Source organism: Calypte anna, chromosome 1, assembly GCF_003957555.1.
Source record: "Calypte anna isolate BGI_N300 chromosome 1, bCalAnn1_v1.p, whole genome shotgun sequence".
Classification (NCBI taxonomy): Eukaryota; Metazoa; Chordata; class Aves; order Apodiformes; family Trochilidae; genus Calypte; species Calypte anna.
The window spans coordinates 105,697,978-105,717,065 of NC_044244.1; the positions used below are offsets into that span (position 1 = coordinate 105,697,978).

The 19,088-nt window shown below is 44.7% G+C and overlaps 1 protein-coding gene and 1 long non-coding RNA gene across 3 annotated transcripts in view; one reads left to right on the plus strand and one right to left on the minus strand.

Moving 5' to 3' along the window:
* Positions 1-5,267: 5,267 nt before the first annotated feature.
* Positions 5,268-8,441, minus strand: LOC115600470. The gene is made up of 3 exons (XR_003988994.1): positions 8,286-8,441; positions 6,860-6,996; positions 5,268-5,322 (listed from the first exon to the last, which is right to left on the minus strand). It is a non-coding gene; the product is annotated as an uncharacterized LOC115600470 (long non-coding RNA).
* Positions 8,442-9,188: 747 nt separating this feature from the next.
* HUNK (hormonally up-regulated Neu-associated kinase) overlaps positions 9,189-19,088 on the plus strand; it is a 57,092-nt gene continuing 47,192 nt past the window's right edge. For both annotated transcript variants that reach the window (XM_030469353.1, XM_030469352.1), the window contains exon 1: positions 9,189-9,458. In XM_030469353.1, coding sequence (XP_030325213.1) covers positions 9,189-9,458 — 270 coding nt within the window. The remainder of the gene's footprint in view (positions 9,459-19,088) is intronic.

The following is a 19,088-nucleotide window of genomic DNA, read 5'->3' on the forward strand; positions in this document are numbered from 1 at the left end:
CTAAAAGGAGGGTGGTAATTAATTCATTTTGCCAGAGATACAAAGCCTGGTGGGAATCCGGTGTCCAACAAACTGTTAGAAAGTACCCTAGGTCACAAAGGCATCATAATCCAAGCAAAAAGCTCCAAGCAAAAAGCTCTGAGTCTGCATAACCATCAGTTTCTAGTTGAAGCTGGATGCGTTCCTCTGAGTCAGTCCTCCATTCACCTCTGCTTAGGGTGGCTGCTGGCTTTCTGTGCATCCTTCATTATGTTGTTTCTGCTTCCAACACTCATCCTCTACACCTGCTTCAGCCATTCAGTGTTTGTAAAGCTCTAGAGAGTGAGGATCAAAACCACATCTTTGCCTTTTTACTTCCGTGAGCTGTCCTATTAAACATGAATCTCCTAAATAAAGAAACTGGGAATTGGTGCCATACTTATTTTCATGTTTGCAGAATGCTGTGCACCCCTCTCTTTTTGAAATTTAAGAATAGTCCCATACAGATTTTTATACTAATTGTGAATTTTTAGAGATTTCAAATTCCAAGTCCCAATTAGTTAAAATCACAAGCAACCTGGTCTAGTGGGAGGTGTCCCTGCCCATGCAGAGAGGTTGGAACTAGATGAACTTTAAGGTTCCTTCCAACCCAAACCACTCTATGGTTTTATGATTAATGATTTTAAATTTAATTAAGTTATTATTTAGCTAATAACACTTCAGAAATGCTTCAGGGCTGTGCCAAGTCCTGAATGTATACCAAAGGATTCACTTGTAAAACTTGTACACCTCATAATTGGGTTTCCCAAATCTAAATATTGGTGTGGTTTCAATAGTTATAGAAATCACACACACAGACATGACACGACTGTAGCAAGTTAACCATGATTTGCAAATGGGATTTGTAATAATCATGCAGCAAGTCTATCCATATACAAAGGCAGACACTTGGGACATTAATGTTTTTAGCAAAGTACCAAGGTGAATTTTCACTGCTTAGTACAATAGTGCATTAATTTCAAGATTTTTAATCTGATTAAATGTATGAGTGTTCCCAAATTATAATTAGCACTAAATATGCTAGCAAGATTTGTATTTGGAGCAGTTTTATGATGGGATTTGTGTACAACAGTCAGAATGATGGCTGGCTGAATTTTTAAATTGTTTTTCCTTGCCACACTACGCAGTCAGGAAGAGGTATCACTCTTTATATATTTTTTTACAGATGAAGTGTTCCCTGAGGTAACAGGCTACATATCTAGCATATTATAAGCCTATAGGAACCTGATTATTGACAGCATGGATAAAAGTTGTTACTTTGCATCTCTTAAGCTCCAGTGAAGCTTAAGATAACTCAACAACATGAAAACCCAAGCTAAAGCCTGAGCTGAACCATAACTATGGAACTCAGTGCTGCCCTGTGTGCCCACTCCTGCTCTACACCAGTGTGCAGCAATCTTTACAGACCTTATAAAGGGAAGAGGCTGTTGGGGAGGAGCTGGAAGGAACATGGATGATTTAATCCCTGCATGCTGCTGGCTGATGAGGATAGACACCTGGCTGCTTTTGTCTGCAGAGGAAAAGCCTGAAGCTGTAGGACTAAGGCAGAGCTAAGGGGGACAGTGAAAGGTTTGGCCTGAGCGCTTCTGATCTTGTCCCTTCGTGGTTACCCATACGTACAGAGTACATCTCTGCCACAGTTTTGTGATGCTGTACTCTGTACTTTTGCCACCATAAAACTCTGCTTTCTAACAATTCGTTCAGTCATCAGAATTTCTTTCAGGCCTAACCAAAACACAGAAATCTTCCTTCAGGACTGAATCACGGTTTTGTTTACATTTTAGCACAGATGTGAGCAAGGTGTTTGGAACATTTTTTGCAAGAAATATTTAGTAAATGGCTTTCTTTGACTGACATAAAGAGAGACTACTGGAAGTGGAAGCAGACTGCAGACATGGGTTGATGGTGCTCAGCCTGCAGCAACAATACAACCAGTCCTGTACTGTACTCTGCTATTGGAGTTTTCTCTGATTTATTGCCAAGAAAAAGGAGAAGAGTAAGGAGATACAGTCTTGCAGGTTAAGGGCATCTTAATTCTGAGTTCCCACTGTGGCAGGCTACTCGCTTGAATACTGTCTGGCATGAAAATTACAGGACCATTTGGACTAGGATCAGTCCCTACTCGAATAGAAAGCTTTGTTTCAAATACACGCTCATCTTTGTTCTCATTGTGCATTTAAATCACTCTTAGAGTGCAATAACAGTGTGCCAGTGTGACACCATGAAGTGACCCAAGAATTCCACTGAAGGGGCTTTGTCAGCATTCAGAATACATCACACCTTTTTCTGCATGATACACTGATTTCAGGGATTTGCAAAAGTTTGATTTTTTTTTACATGTTATTTATCACTGATATCTAAAGGCTTTTGAAAATAAAAAGTATTTAGCATAGGCATAATTATACAATACTCTTGTGTTCCCTCATAAGTAAGTGAAACTTAAATTCGGGGTCCTCATTTTTATGGCACCATACACTGCATGGAGGGTTTCACAGCAGTTTAATTTAAATTCAAAAATTGAACTTCTTAATTAATGAAATGTGAAAAAGAATAACAGCATCAATACAGCACCCCCCTGCTGTTTACTTTGATACTAAATTCAATTTGGTTTATGATTCTTCCAAGTCATCACATGCCCTCAATATTTATTCTAGCTGCAGAGAACTATATTACAGAAGCTGCAGGACAGAGAGAAAATAAGAGATATTGGTGGGACCACAGAAAAAGTAGAGCTTTTGAAGCTCAGACAATGACATCAAATAGTTCTAATGCTTGCTTACATATTTTTACATATATATATTCTGATTATTTTTAAGGATAAAATTTTCTCAGTATTTTTCAAATACAAGTGTTAAGCTTATGAAAGTTTAACTGTAGAAGTTCTCCCTTTTTCTGCAGTAGTTGAAAGGTGAAATACATTTATTCTCTGTGATTACAAGACTGCACGTGTTCATAAATGCTGCTATCACTGTCAGGTAAATGGTGTCTGAAGTACCTATATGTAGGCACATATGTCATAAAATTATCAGCTGATACTGGATATTATTGCCCCACTAAAGGAGTTGTCTTCACTGCTACCCATGTTGCAGTGCAGGGAGAAAGGGTTTTTTTATTGTGTTTATTGTGAAAGTGCCAGTAAACTTAGGTTCTTGACATTCTGAACTCAGACAGGGATTTAAACACTAAAAAATCCTGTGTCTTATGAATTCTCTAAGAACACAAATACAAATACATTCTCACTTCAAAAAAGTGGACAATAAGCCCAACCCCTCATTTTAAAGTAGAATAAAATAAAAATAAAAAAGAACTATTTTTTAAAAAAAAAGAATACTTAAATAAAAATAACACATGAGCAATATCAGGATTGCTTTTCTTTTTTAACCAACGACACCAGTACTAAGCCAGGGTTTCTCCTGCAACCTGTCTGAAGTCATTGCCTTTGGAAGGACTGATGATGTGGCAGGTAAATGGAGCTTACCCACTTCTAATTTAACCAGTATGGAATTTACTCATTGCTGTCATGCAGCATACTTGTGAGTTCACTTGCTTCTTCATTTACCATCATCCCATTGAAAAGAGCTGAGATTTCATCATTCCTTCACCTGAGAACCTTGGATCTTTCTGGAAGGGCAAGTGAGAGCAATTAATGGGAATCACGTACACTGCTGAGGCCAGGAGAATTGGAGCATCCCAGGTTACAGACCTGTGCTTCTGTGAGGAATGCTTGGAAAGCTGCCACCACCAGCTTCACCAGAGGAGGCAACAGCACAGCACGGTGAAACATTTTGCTGATGGACTCCCAGGCTCACAGACATTTCCTTAGCACTGCCCTGTTCTGCCACTGGACCAGCATTTTTCCCACTTCTGTTCCTAGGCACAAGCTCCTTGGACATGGCTCTGTAGCCTGGGAACTCAGCTGTAGCCTTTGACCCCTTGAAGGATTCAGCCCACATAGAGCAAGCCATAGAACTTGAGATGCTGGGGGCCTCGGTCTTCCTTGGGGCTGCAAAATTCCCTCTTTGCAGGCTAGTAACACATTTCACTACAACATGTTACAGTGTTGAAGCCAGCAAAGGACAATATTGTCAGGGTAACTCTGAATTTCTTTGCTTTCATGGGTTTAAACCAAGCTCTAAATTATTTTTAGTAGCTTGTTATTACAGCTTTTGCAGCCTGAAGACAGACTACTGCCTTTAATTCATTAGTAATTTCAACAGTTAATCAGAAAATGCCATTACCTAGAAAGATGGCAGTTCAAAATAAAGCATACTGGAGTTAAATTTAAATTAAAGCACGGACAGAAATGAATGCAGCCTTTGATCTCCCTTCCATCCAGACTGCACCCTGATGGGCACAGCTGGACAGGACAGAAATCATGAGAAGGCAGCAGTCTCGCCTGTTTAAAAGGATACTGTCAACTCATTAAGTTCTCAAGTTGAGTCAATTAAAAAAAAACTAATTCACTGGGTTCTTTCAGAGGTCTCCAAATGTTTGCTGCAATGGCCATTTCTTGCCAGTTTTATTTTTAAAGAGGTTGATTTTCAGGTATTTGACAGAAAATGTATTACTAACATCCATTTAATCATCACAGTGGACAAAACCATGTTTCTGGTTTTGTGCCTAAACACAAAACCAAATGGGAGCTATGTGCCTAAACAAAGGCACATACCTCTGTCTGTCTGTCTGTCTGTCTGTCTGTCTGAAAGCATATTCCTTTGGGCAAGGGAAGGGTCTGGTTTGTTTTGCACTGGGTGAGGTTCCCCCATCCCCAGCTGACACCAGCAGGGAAGCAGATGATGGAGGCAAATGGTCTCGCCTCTTCTATGCCAGTAAGGACTTACCAATGCTGATGTGCATCCCTTTTGGAGCATCCATACTTACACATACTGAGGCCAGTGTGTGGGGGGAGAGGGGAACTGAGGCAAGCTCTTTAGCCAGGGAAAATAGGATACAGGCACATGCGTACTAAGCATCTCCTGCTGCGTAGCACTTATTGCCATTTAAACTATGGGCTGGTCTCCTGCTGCTCACTAACACATTCTTTGCCTTGCAGCTTTTCCTGCCCAAGAGCACACTGTCACTGGTGAAACAGGGCTACGCCTTTCCTCTGTGATCCATCACTTCATGTAAGGATTAGCCAGAAGCTGCATCCAAGCGTGTCTTCCAGCATTTTCTTGGGCAGCCATGTTTCCTATTTCCTTGTTCCAGTTCTTTGCATAGGAGACACTTGGGAATTCTTGCATTGTCTGTCTGAGCCATGTATTTGGTCCATTATGAGAACAGCTGTATAGAAAATACAGTTGCAAATCATCTTAGCACAGTCATATTTTTAAATTATATAGAATATAGCCTCTACATAACTGGAAAATAATATGTAGTTATTATTCCTCCAATGTAACTGTTTGCTGTTCTACTCTTTCTTTCTTTCTTTCTTTCTTTCTTTCTTTCTTTCTTTCTTTCTTTCTTTCTTTCTTTCTTTCTTTCTTTCTTTCTTTCTTTCTTTCTTTCTTTCTTTCTTTCTTTCTTTCTTTCTTTCTTTCTTTCTTTCTTTCTTTCTTTTCTTTCTTTCTTTCTTTCTTTCTTTCTTTCTTTCTTTCTTTCTTTCTTTCTTTCTTTCTTTCTTTCTTTCTTTCTTTCTTTCTTTCTTTCTTTCTTTCTTTCTTTCTTTCTTTCTTTCTTTCTTTCTTTCTTTCTTTCTTTCTTTTCTTTCTTTTCTTTCTTTCTTTTCTTTCTTCTTTTCCTCCATACAATAACATTGTTACAAGCCTCACATATGTCATGCTGACCAATCTGTGATGTAGACCCAGGCCCACTGCTGGAAGGACCTTGCCACTATCCTGACCTGTTCAAGGACTGAGCCGCCTTCCCTGCAAGCATGGGGATACTTCTGGCACCTTCCCACTTCCAGCTCTGATTTAGCAAACACCAATAAAGTTTGCTTCTAGACCGTTAAGATTTGGTGGTCACCAGATTTATCAGTTCTGGTGGATTCAGGGGGATGAGCAAAGTCTGATAGCAGAGGTAATTTATCTGAGCATGACATCGGAGTGGCACAGTGTGGTACAAGGCAACCTCCTCTTATATTCCACTTATATTTCTCTGATGACCAGGTCAGTAGATGAGTTGCTTAAACTTCTTAACGCTTTTAAAAAGCCTGGATCACCTCATCAACCATCAGCAGCACAAACATGCTGACAGAAAATTGCACTGCTGGGGACAGCAGTGGCAGGACCTGTTTTGCTTTTCGGGACATGTCATACCAAAGTGCACCCCAGCTGTCAGAAGCACAACTCCAGCACAGCAGCCATCAGCTCAGAAAACATGTCATACCCTGTCTCCTTACACCTTCTCACAGGGGTCCAAACTGCTCCTGGGTCAGTTGGACTCAGTGATCTTAAAGGTCTTTTCCAACCATGATGGTTTGGTGATTTTCTGGGGTAGGCAGGTCAGAGAATGCAGACTTCTTTTTTTAGGTGACTTTGTAATACTTGTAAATGTATCTGAAATATGGAATAAGATTATATTTTAAATGAAAAAATATTCTTTATTGGCTTTGGAGCTTTCCCTTCTCCAATTTCTACCTATTTAGACAGTGCTGGATTTCTGTTTTGTTTGAAATTTCATCTGAAAACATACTGAGTGTGGTGCTGTGGAGCCAGTCCCAGGGTTCTCAGCAATGCAACCTGTCTGTGTTTAGCTACAGGGAATACATTTTGGAGGACTCAGGAGAAGTTCCAGGGAGTTAAAGTCAGATGCTGGAAAGTAGCCAGCTGAGCTCCAGAAATCTGTGGTGCAAGTCTGCTTCCCCAGTTCTCCTTACCTGTGCACTTCCCCCTGGCAGTAAGGGCCTTCATTCCAAAATTACCACCACCACCTCTGTGCAGCATGGGGACCCACTCCCTCCATTTCCTCTGCTTCTCTTTTGAGCAGACTGGATGCTTTCTTACCCCTCCTGAGCTGCAAGGAGAGAAACAGGGTTCTGATAAGGACATCTCAAGTGTGGAGGGAGACTGGCATGACTAATGACACGTCTGGGCCAAGAGGGCTGGGAAAGGTGGGGGTGAGGGCTTGTACACTAGCTGCACCCAAACCAACCCTCTAGCCCCTACCACGGGGTCATCAGGAGATGGCAGGGTTCAGTGCCTCCAGCAGCAGTGCCTCATCCTGCACAGGCAGCCCAGGGGCTCCTTGCCTCCAGGTTGCCTGGGCAGCTGCTTAAAGCCAGAGCTGAGTATGTTTCAATTGATTAACTCAGGCTTGGGAAGCCTGGACTGACAGACTGCAAATTGTTAACCATCATGATCAGCATTGTCAAATCATGATTTGGCACAACTGTGCCTTTAATTATGAAGTTTTACCAAAGTAGTGATGTCAAGGAAAGATGCTGTGGAAGGAGAACAGGGCTAACTAACACCTCTGCCAGCCAAAATCTACTTGACTACTTCAGTGGAAGGGACCAGACAGATAAAGTTGGCCCACCAAAGAGGCAGAAGTGGAGTCGAGACAGAAGCAAAGGCTAGTGGTCAGCAGTGTGGTGTAAAATTGGCTTGACATTTTTAAGGAGGGAAAGAAGAGCTTAAGAAGAGGTAGCAGCGTGTGAGCGAGCGGGGAGAGCTGTGCTAGCCAGCCCTCTAGTGGGAGCAACAGCTTCACATGGGGCGGGAGTGTGACTGCAGCAAAGCTCGAAGCCGGTTTTTATCTGGTACCACTGCATCTTTACAGAAGGTTTTGCTGACATAGCTCGCATCTGCTAGGGTGCGCGTGATTTCTGTTTTCCAAAGTGTTAACTAACACTAAAACTTGGAAACGTAGACGAAGCTTGAAGCTAAATAGAGGTCCTCCATTACTTTCTTGCTGATACCATACTTAAAATAGATTTTAGGTTAAAATCCTTATAAGCCCTGAGGCATTTCAATGAGTTAACTGTTTGATTAAATCGTCCACAGCATGAGCTGACGGTTGCTATCATCACCGACCGTCAGAAACTCAATGCAGAGTAGTGCATCTCTGACCATCGGACACTCAGAGCAGAGTAGCCCTACCAGCTTTGTCTCATCTCGCATCTCTGTTCTCCCTCTCCATGCGCCTCCTGCTTGCCAGTGAAGCCTTCAGTTTAGGTAGAAGCAGGCTGGGCAGTGAAAATGGCAATGTACCCGCTTCTTCTCCCTCGCCACAGGGTGGAGAAGATCGATATGGAAATTATTGTTCACTGAACGCAGCCTGCGGCGGACGAGTGCCCAATTTACCTCCTTCCTCTCGGTCCACCAAACCCCGGGGAGCTTTTGGGGGATGCAGACTCCGATGGGGGAAGGAGGACTCAGGCAGCCACCCCGCGCTGCAAACCAGGAGGAGGATGCCGCCGGCAAAGGAGAGCAGAGGGCCGGGAGGCATAAGATGGAGAAGCGGGTGGTGAACGAGGCGGGGAGCGGGACCAGAGCCCGCCGGCGCCGCCGGAGCAGCGGGCGGGCGGGCGGGGCGGTCACGATCGCGTCGCGGTAGCACGTTTCCGCGACACGGGGATGAGGCGTGCTCGGGAAGAAAGGTGGGGGAAAGGAACACAAAAGATATTCCCGGGCAGCAATAACACCGAGTCACACGCAGAGCCACGGCACTACCCGGGAGCCGGAACCGCTGGTTGAGTTCCAGAGAGGGATGCGGTGCCACCCCCGCTTTAGGATGCCGGGCGGGGGGCGGGAAGAGGGGCCAGCCGGATTTGAAAACACCCAGGCTGCCGGGGTTTGGATCGCATCTGCTCCCGCCGCGTGCGAGAGGATTAAATTACCTCAAATTCAAACTGAATGAGCCCTTTCCCCCTCCCTCCGCCGGTCCCTCCCCCGGTCCCCTCCTCCCCGTTCGGCGCGGCAGCCTCACGCCCGAAGCCGCTGCCGGAGCGGGGCAGAGCAGCGACGGGCGGGCGGGGAGTAAGGGGAGGAGGTGCCGAATCCAATGAGGGGCGGCAGCCCGGGGCACCGCACCGCCGACTCGCCCCAGCCCCGGCCCCCCGCTATCCCCGCTCCGCCCCCCGGCTCCTCCGCCCTAGCCTGGCCGGCGGCGCTCTCCCCCGAGCAACTTTCCTGCCTGCCCGGTGACCGCCCCGCGGGCCGGGGACCGGCGGTGCGACAGCGGCGGGGACAGCGGCAAGGCCGGGCATGCCGGCGGCGGCAGGCGACGGGCTCCTGAGCGAGCCGCCGGCTGTGGCGGGCAGCGGCGGCGGCGGGGGGGAGACGCGGAAGGCGGCGGCGGGCGCGGAGGGCAGTTTCCTGGCCGCCTGGCTGAGCGCGGCGGCGGCGGCGCCGCGGGAGAGGCTCCGAGACTTCCAGCACACCAAACGGGTCGGCAACTACCTGATCGGCAGGAAGCTGGGAGAGGGATCCTTCGCCAAGGTCCGGGAGGGGCTGCATGTGCTCACCGGAGAGAAGGTACCGCGCTCGGGACCCGGGCAGCTGGGCACCCCTCGGGTGGCTGTCGGCACCCCCGGAGAGGGTTTTTTGGGGGATTGGGGATGTGAGATGGGTGTAAGGGGTCTTTGCCGGCTGGGAGGATGAGCCCCCTTCTCGGAGGAGACCGGGGCGGGGGGAGTCGAGGCGGGGCCGGTGCGGGGCTGCCCTCGGCGCCCCTCTCTCAACTTCCCCGCCGCGCTGCCGCACGCAGCGGGCGTGAAAACGGCGCTTCCCCTTCCCATACGGAGGTTTCTGTGGCTGTGATTTTGCCTTCCTCTCGAAATACTTCAGTTGCCTTGACCTGTTGGTTGTTGTTGTTTTGGGTTTTTTTAACCTGTTTGTTTGGGTTGGGGTTGGGGTTTGTTTTTGTTTTTGTTTGGTTTTGTTTCTTTGTTTGTTTGTTTGTTTTTTGGTGGGAAAGGTATTTTTAATGGTGAGACTTGCGATGTTGAAGACCAGTGACTGTGTGCAGTCTAGTCACGACATTTAGCATGTAGGTACATCCAGGTAGTTCTTGCTCATCAAAGCGACGGGAGATGCTGCGTGTGCCTGCAGGAGGGGGTACGGTTCGGCTGACTGGGAGTTGTTGGTATCTCTGCATGGAAAAAGATCCGGGATGCACCCTGGATTGTTTTTTGTTTTTTTTTTTTTACTTTTTTTCTCAGGGTGCTGGAAAGAAAAGTCTGTGAAGGGTCTCTGGTTTATTTTACTTACTATCCAGAACCCTTCAGTGGAGGCTGTTGCCCATCGATCAAGCTATATCACAACGTAATAAAGAGGAGTAGGGGCTCGGCTGGGTGGTTATCAGAGTGAAGGGGAAGCCTGCCATGTCCCCTTGGTGAAGAGTTGTGCCTCTCTTGTTTGAGCTGACTTGTGCCTCTGTTTTATTAGATCCTTAGCAGAGGGCTACCCAAAGCAGGATGCCTTACTGTTACTGAAAGCTCCTTGCGCCAGTGGGGCTAAGTACAGTGTTATTTTCTCCAGTTCTGAACAGCACTGTATCTGTGCTGCTGTTATGATTGCATGTTGGTATCGTAAATTCCTGCACTCTTCTTTACTTTTCTCATTCCAGTAAGTTTGTCATGGAGTGAAATTAGATATAGGGCTCTAAATTTCATCATGAGAAAAATGGTAAGGTTATTGATTATTGTCATATAGGAATGCAAAAAAAAAAATTAAAATATTTTGCTCACTTCTGTTACCAAGCATGTGCTTCTCCTTGGTAACAGATGCATCCAATGATCCTCCAGTTGAAAAAAGGCACATGCACACACACACGCGTCCTTCCCACCTCCACGTTTTTCAATTGCTACATTTATCTCAGTCTGTTAAGAGAGGAAAAAAATAAAGAGATCCACCACGCGCCCCACTGTCTCCACCTCCCCCTCCCAGTTCCCCCTTGATGTCTTGAATAACACACACCGTGACAAAGTGACAAGCAGAAACTCTAGGAATCACACTTCCTTCCTGCTGAGCTGCTGTGTCCCTCTTTGTGGACAGGCAAAATTATTTCTGAGCTCCGTCTGACCTGATCTTGTACCACGGGATCAAAGGAAGCTCTTGCTGTCAACCTCGGTGGGTTAAAAGATAGTTGCATAGTTTCCAATTGACTAATCAAAGCTCCATCTTCTCAGAAAGTCCATGCTTTAAATTCCAGGTATTTGTGGATAAACAATTTGAGTTAATGGATAGGAGATAAGAGTAATTACTGTTTTTCTTCAGGTGAGGTCCTGTCTTAGAGAGGTTCCTCCCTCTAACCAGAGGAGTGAATGCTTTCCTTCCCATCTGTGACCCCACAAGAGAGTTTCATCCTGAGAGCTGATGGACATTCAGCTCTTTTGGGCATATTCCTCTGCTGAGCTTTCATGTGGCCTCCAGCCAAAGGCAGCTGAAACGTGCCCAAACTGGCTCTGCCTTACAGCTGCTGGCAGCTCTTCCTGCTTGGAGCCCACTGTGGGTGACTGAGCTCTGCCTGTGATATGAGGTGAAGAAGAAAAGCATCTGCTTACCTGTGCTCTCTTCTTTTGGAGTGTAAGGGTGTATCAGAGAAGAAGTTGAGGCTGGCAAGGGTGGAAGTGGGATCAGGGGCAAAATGACACATGACAGTGGAGACCAGTGACAGCAGGTCGTGGGAAAAGGTTCTGTGGGAAGCGGGCATTTTACATAGGAAATGGCAAAGTACTGCAGCAAGAGCATCCTGATACATAAGGGCCAGATCCACTGTTTAAGATGTATTTGCGCCTTCTGAGAAATCTTGTTGAGCAGCAGACCAGGCACTGGAGAGTTAGGTACAACAGTGCCAGTGCCTATGCCTGGGTGACACCAATGCTCATCACAGACCTCCTCCTATAGGCAGGCAAAGTCAGGCCTGAGTTAACAGATGTGAGACATGGCATCAGGAGCTGCATGTGACATCTCTCCCTACCCATCTCCATCCTTAAAGATCTTGTCTCAGAGGAATGTGCCCCAAGAGTGACACCTTCCTTTAGAGGCTGGAAGAGAAGATCTCTTCGTAAGGGCATGATGCTATCTTTTCATCCATGGCATGAGCTAGAAATTGGCTAGGTATAGTCTTCCAGTCCACTCACCTGAAGAGGAAAATTTAATTTGCAGCAGTGTATACTTAATATGCTCACAAGTGGAGTTCAGCAAAGCAAAATCTGGAAACAAAGCCATCTCCCATGGACAGCTTGCTGGATAAGTGTAATTGCTGCATTTTTCTAAGCTGATGTTTTATGAGCCTATTATTCCAGGATTAGTGCCTGCATGTATTTTGAAAGCAAGAAAAAAACCCAATAAAATTGACATCTGATTCTTGTCTTGTAAAGCTGTTGTTGTGCAAGGGCATTGCCTAAATTCAATAAAATTGCCATAATAGTGTAAAGTAGGGGTTTTACTACTAATGTCTGGTAGCTGTTTTGGCAGAACCCCAGCTCTTATGGTCACTGAAATATCTAACTTCAGTAAGGGGGGCCCAAACAGGTTTTGATTTGCAGCAGACTTTAGCAACTCTGGAGGAGTTAATGCGCATTATTGTTTCAGAAAATTGTGTGTTTAGAAATGAAATCTGTGGATTAATGAGTCCCCAGCTAGGCTCGGATCCATTGCACTGACACAACGCATTGTACAGAATCAAGGCAATGTGGAGCGGATGCCAAAAATCTGCCATTACCTCACCCTGAAATTGCTAGAAGCTAAAGAGGTCTTCAAGAGAGCATGAGATGTTATATACTGAGGGCCAAACGCTAGTTACTTTACCAGCTGCTTAGAGGACAGTTTGATGGATGATGCATTTTGAGTAACCTGTGTGGGATGGGAATCGACAGTTCCCACAGGCACCTAGGCACAAGAGGGTGAGCTAAGGTGAGATTTTTAAGCCTTCTGTATGAATTTCTCCAGCATGGGACTTTAAAGTCAAGCCTTTTATGGTACTTCTTGTGGTTTGTGTTGCCATAATGTCAGGCATGTTATTATTTTCTGGGCTTGACAAATGTTTGGTAGTGCCTGATGCAATTAAGTGTATTTTAGCTGAGTGCAGGAGAATGTTGAACAGATTATTCTTTCCATTGCTTTTGAATAAAAATGTTGCAGCCTATAATCTGACATTTTTGGGTAAAAGGCTGATTTGTCAGATCAGCTCAGGCAGTCTTTATTGCTAATCCTAAGGAAACATAGTTCCTCTGTGAAGAGCACGCCAATTTAGCTTGAAATTATGGCTCTGAAGCCCTGCTGATTTAGCTGTATTCAGTGACATTTGGGAGTCTGCACACTCTGCTCTTGGATTGTTTCAAGTCTTCAGCGGTGGGTTCAGGAGGGTCAGTCCCTGGTTGACAAGAATTGGGCAGATACCACAAGATAATGATTTTTTTGCATTTTTTGACAGCTGAGATTATGTTGCCCTCACTGCAGTGGGCGTAGTATGAGACTATGAGTAGATCAAATAGATTGTGTTATCTGCTGTGGAACCCAGTGAACTGTCTGAATAACTCCATACAGCATTGCTATGTGACAATGATTGACACTATATTGAGCCAAAGTTACTATAAACAAACTTGAACTGAGATTACATTTAACTGCTTTTGAGCATAATCTTTAGCACTAAAAAAAAGAGAGTCATTGAGGCAAATTGAATCATTTTATTTCTCATCCACCACAAAATTTGTTTACCGCTTTCTTTAGTGCTATTTTTGAGCTTGAAAAAGGTACGTTTTTAGTTACATTTAGTCAAGTGGCTCTCTGTGACAGTGGGGAGCAGCAGCTAAAAATACAATTTACCAGTTCCTTCATTGAAAGCAAAGCAATTAATATTAAAAACGGCCTTTTCACAGAAGAGTGTGTTCAGAACACGGTTCTGTATGAAAGAGGTGAAAAAAAAACCTAAAAAAGAAATAAAGAAATAAAGAAAAGGTGTATTTGGGCACCCTGCGGGTGCTAGGGTGGGTACGCTGGCAGAGCATCCTCCCTGCAGAGAGCTGGAAATGCCACTTTTGCCCCAACAGTTCCTCCTGGAAGGAGGGAGGTGTTTCCAAAGGTGCCTGCATGGCTCTCCCCTGCTAGCTGCACATCACACTGTGTACTTTATGCAAAATTATACGCTGGCCTAGCAGCACCGTTTCTTGTGCAAACTTTGTGCCCTGCCTTTACTTTCTGAAGGGCTTTTCAATGAAGATGGGGGGAGCAGTGCAGCTCCCAGCCTTTTCAGGAGGTGTGGAGCAGCTGGGGCTGGAGCCACTGCCAGGGAGTCCGTGGGAGGTGGAACCCGTGGTCAGGCAGGTTATGCGACTGCTCTGCATTAGCCAAGCTTCCTAAAATACTTCCCATCACCAGGCACAGGCTGTCAGCATAGCTGACAGTGAATTCAGCAAAGGCTGAAGCGACTCCTTTTGCACAGTTTCTATCTTCTCACAAACATTTAAGAAGATATCAGCAGGTGGACACAGAGAAATGTGAACAAAAGAGGTTCCAGTAGACAATAGCAGATACTATGATGCCCTAATACACTTTCACGTGTCACAATGTTAATTTTGCCTGGAGCAAAGTCACAATTTTCCTGTGTCTTCCACCCACTGTAGACTTCAGGGAACAGATTTGGTGGCCAAAGACCTTTGGGTGTGTTGGCAGGTGAGATCTTGCACCATTAATGCCCTTGGTGACTGTGTCTGCCCCTGCAGCATTGCTGCTTCTCATCACCGAGTGGGCTTCCAGTTGCAGATTTCTGTGCCAGGATTTGCCATCATCAACATTGTCTGTATCTCAAGATCCAAGGTTGCCCAAGCAGTAATACTGACTTAAAACTTGGGGCATGTGGTGTACATTCAACTGTAGTTCTAAGATCCTTACCTCTGTCTGATTTCTGAGTTTTGGAGGCTCTGTGTGTGTGAGGGTCATTTTCAATTTCAAACCATCTTGCCAACTAAATAGGCCAGGAAATTACTTAGTTGCAAACAAAAGTTGAGTTTTGTAGGTGGTCACTGATGTTTCAGTTCAGTCCTTTCCTTTTTTCTCCCTCAAGTATCACAAGGTTGTAGGTAGAACTGTGAAACTTGGAATGTCTTCGTTGATTCAGTGTCTCAGAGGGTAAAGCCACAGAATCTTAATTTGAAATTTGATCTCTTTTTTATATTCTTCCTCTGGTGAGACTTGTATATCAGTTTCCTAGATGTGTTTGTTCTCTCACTCTAAGTATTTAATTAGTAGTTCTCTTCTTGCCTGTTTATCTACATATTTTTAAATTTTATCACTATATAAAAAAACCCAACTTGTTTTGAAAAGTGCTTACAGCAAATCTGCATGGTGGCTTTCTCCCAGGATGCTGTTCACTTTTATTAACAGCTGCCAACTGTTGCATCTGGATGATATGCTGCTCTTAATTATATGCACCAAGGGAATGAAATGAGGGTATTTCTGCAGCCTAATTTTTGACATTTCCTCACTTTCACAGCTTTGATGCTATTTTTTTCTCAGAGGGGTGTGTATGTGTGTGTGTGTGTGTGCAGATGTGTAATCTGAATTGAAGCTACTAAACATGGTTTTGTTGACATATGATCCTTCAGAAAATTATTTGAAGGACAGTGTCATAGTTGCAAATGGCATCAGTTAGGACTTGGCTGGAGTCAGGACCAGATGATAGTTTGCTGTGTCAGCATAGCATTCTCTGGTTTGTGTTATGGTGCATTCAAAATTTTGTGCATACAGCAGAATAAATGCCAGACTGCTGATGTGCACCTACCAGCTCCTTTTGCTATATGATCACCTGCTAACAGTTTGTTTGTCTGGAGTATAAGCAGTTGCACTAGTTACAAAGCCATGCGCTTCCCTCCAACCCTTTTCTATGTTGCATACTTGGTGTAAGTGGAAAGAGGCTTAAACAGGCAAGAGAGCCTGTTCATTAGTGCAGTCTGTCTTCCAGGAAGATTGCTTTAATATTTTTCAGCTGTAGCTTGCAACTTGTTCTGCAGTGATCTGAATTCATGCACATGTGGCAGTTGCTTATCCTCTTGAGATAATCTGCTTTCAAGTTTACATTCAGCAGTTTTAAGGACATTGCTAACAGTGTATGTCAGCAATGTGCTGCTTCTCATATAGACTGTTATAAATTTAGTGGTGTATGCAGGATTGAGAGAAGCCGAGCGTTAGGTTGAATTGACACCAGGTGTAGCTCCTTTGAGATGCTCACATCTGGATCCTTGTATTTATTCTTGCAAGTTTAGTATTTTTAACTTACTTAATGATGCATAAAGATGTCCCTGGTTTTGTAGGCATTTGTTACCTATAAATGTTGTGGTAATTAAAACACATCTTTAATTCCATGTCTTGCAGTTTGTTTTATCTCCTTTCTTACCAATGAGCTGGAAAATGCCACCGTAGGTTTGATGCATTTAAATGAATATAACACATTAGGTGTTTGCCTCCCCATCCTCATGTGTTGCTTGCCTGCAGCTGGGAAAATGGAGGCTATTAATGAGCAGCACTTACTCTTCACAAGGATGTAACCCCAGAAGGAAAGTGGTTGTGAGATGGCATGCCAAGTCTTCTGGCAACTGAATGGTAATAATCTGTCTAAACCCCAATCTGTTGTGTTATGTGAACAATAACATCAACTGAGCTGAGAGTTTACATGCTGACTACACTACTTTTCAAGGTTATAGAGAAGCATCTAAAACTGTACAAATATGATGAATGGGTGGATGCCAGCCAGAAGAAGAATTAGGCTGATTGCTGTGTTGGTGCTCACCTAGCAGCAGGGGATACAACCAAACCAAAGCAAACCAGTACTGGCTAGATTTAGTCCAACTCAGCTCTTCTCCTGCTTGCCTGTTGCATAGCTTCAGCTCCAGATTGGCATAGCTGTTATTTTTCTGTTAAGCTGAAGAGCCCCAAACCTTAACCTCACAATCCTGTAACTCCATCTGATGAGCTTCCCTGATGGGTTGTCTGGTGTCTGATCTCCTGGAGGGTACAAATCTAGTGGTGCCAGTGTCCTCAGTGGGGCTGATGGAGGTTGTGCTGATAAAGAGGTTTTCCCAGTAAGCTTTACTGGAGTAAGAGAGAAGCCACCATCACAACCATAGCTCAGGAGCCTAGGCTATGGCAGGGGATTGGTCCTTTCAGGGAACAGAATCAAACCTTATTCTCATGGAAACAGTCTGAGAGGAGTTACCATGGTCCCCCAGGGAGACCACCTGCAAAAATGAACAGAAAGATGGCCAAAGTTTCCTTTTCTGTCAATATTTTGCTCTGCTGGTACCCTGCTGAGCTCTAGGTCCAAGACCTTTAACAGAAGGTCCAACAGGGCTCTGATTTGCAGTGCACGATCAGTGCTGCTAGTGCTGTGAGAAAAATAATTTCAACAAAGAGAACTAAAAAAAGATATGTTTTATATAATAAAGTTCCTTTGCTCTCTGCCTGTTGTGGAAGATTGTCATGGAAACATTTTATTCAGAGAATAAATTTATTTTATGTGAATTATGTTCAAGAACTAAGGGAGAAAAAGTGTTATTCATGTATAATAACTTCATTGGAGACACCTCTTTTTTGGCTCCCAACAGTTGTAAATGTTTATCTACTGTGTTTTAAATCACTACAAAGGAGGGTATTACCTGGGTCTCCAAAGCAGTGGCTCTTGTGTTCTTGTTTGTTTGGTGGTGTTTTTTTTTTTTAGCTCCTTATGGTCATAAAGCCATATCACTTATTAAGTGCTTTAAATCAGAGGCGTCTTCCATAAGTTCAGCTATGCAGTTATGCATTTAATCACTGAAATGTGAAACAGGGACTATTTAATGTGAACCACATTATGAGACCATGATCAGGAAAATGGGAAGCGGCGTTGGCCACCAGGCTTCTCCTGCAGGGATTGGTGTTGGAGGAATGGCATTTGGTATTGCTTCTCTGCTTTTGCTTCCCCACATGTAACCTGAGATCTTCATCCATCTCACAGTGACAGAAGAAGTTTTAAGGATTAGAAAGCAACTTGTGGTTTATCAGAAACAGCTGCGTAGGATACGGTTCACTTGCGACAGAGGGATCAGCCATGCTTGGTCATGTCTGGGCTCTGGTAGGTGTTTCTTGTCCTGACAGTCTGTTTGGGCCACATCTGGGTGGAAAGGACCCCCACTGTCCAGCAGCTGTCACATTGGCTTCCTCTGTGAGGGGCTGTGAGTAGCCATCAGCTTCTGTCAACATGAAGTGAGGGCCTTGCTGGTCTGAACAGGGTTCCCATCTGCCACAGTGGCTGCACACCAGGCTCCCCATGCCCTCATGGGACAGGCACTGAAAAACTTCTTTCCTGATCATACCTTGGGTTCAAAGAGCTTTCCTGCTAAATGCTGGGTGGTGTTTGAACATGTCAATCTTACCTTATAAACAGGGGTCAAAAAGCCCTCCTCTGAAAAATAGCTGATATTTGGAAGGTAATACTTGATGAGCATTTTTCATGTCAACGGCAAGGCAAACCCATCTGGCCTAGAGACACTCCTTCTCTTTGCAGGGAATGTCTCTGTCCCAGAGGCTGTTTTTGACAAGCTCATAAGGATTTCTTTTGGAACCTTTTCAGTGCACTCTCACGTATCTCTGCATCTGGCTTTCTGCCACGACTGCTTCCATTAGTCTCTGTGTAATCTCTCTTGACTTGTGTAGATATCTTCAGAGGCTAGGGAGGTAAAAATGTGTTTCTTTCCCTTGGGGGATGCAGTTATGGCTACCTCATTAATTAGTTGACCAAGAGAGCACTGAAAGGTCACTGGAATTCATTTCTTTCCGACAAAAGCGAGACAGATCCCCTCCATGACCCTCTCAAGAGAAGCCTTGCGTTCATTGCTCTGAATGGGGATGTGCTGTAGCCACACAGGCTGTACTCTGACCCTGTGCCACCCTTTTCCCAGGCTGTCCTCTGACCCTGTGCCACCTATGTGTTGTAGAAATCCTGCTGCTTTGTATATACAGCACCAAGAGAAAATGAAATTTGTGGGGGTTTCTTTTCAGAGTGGCTGGGTAGGGGCAGAATTGTAGCACCCTCCTTTCCTCAAAATCTGCTATTTTTGAGACTGCTGGTCACTGCCTTCTAAAGTTCTGTCCATTTCAGATGACAGAGATGCTGGCATGTAAGAATAT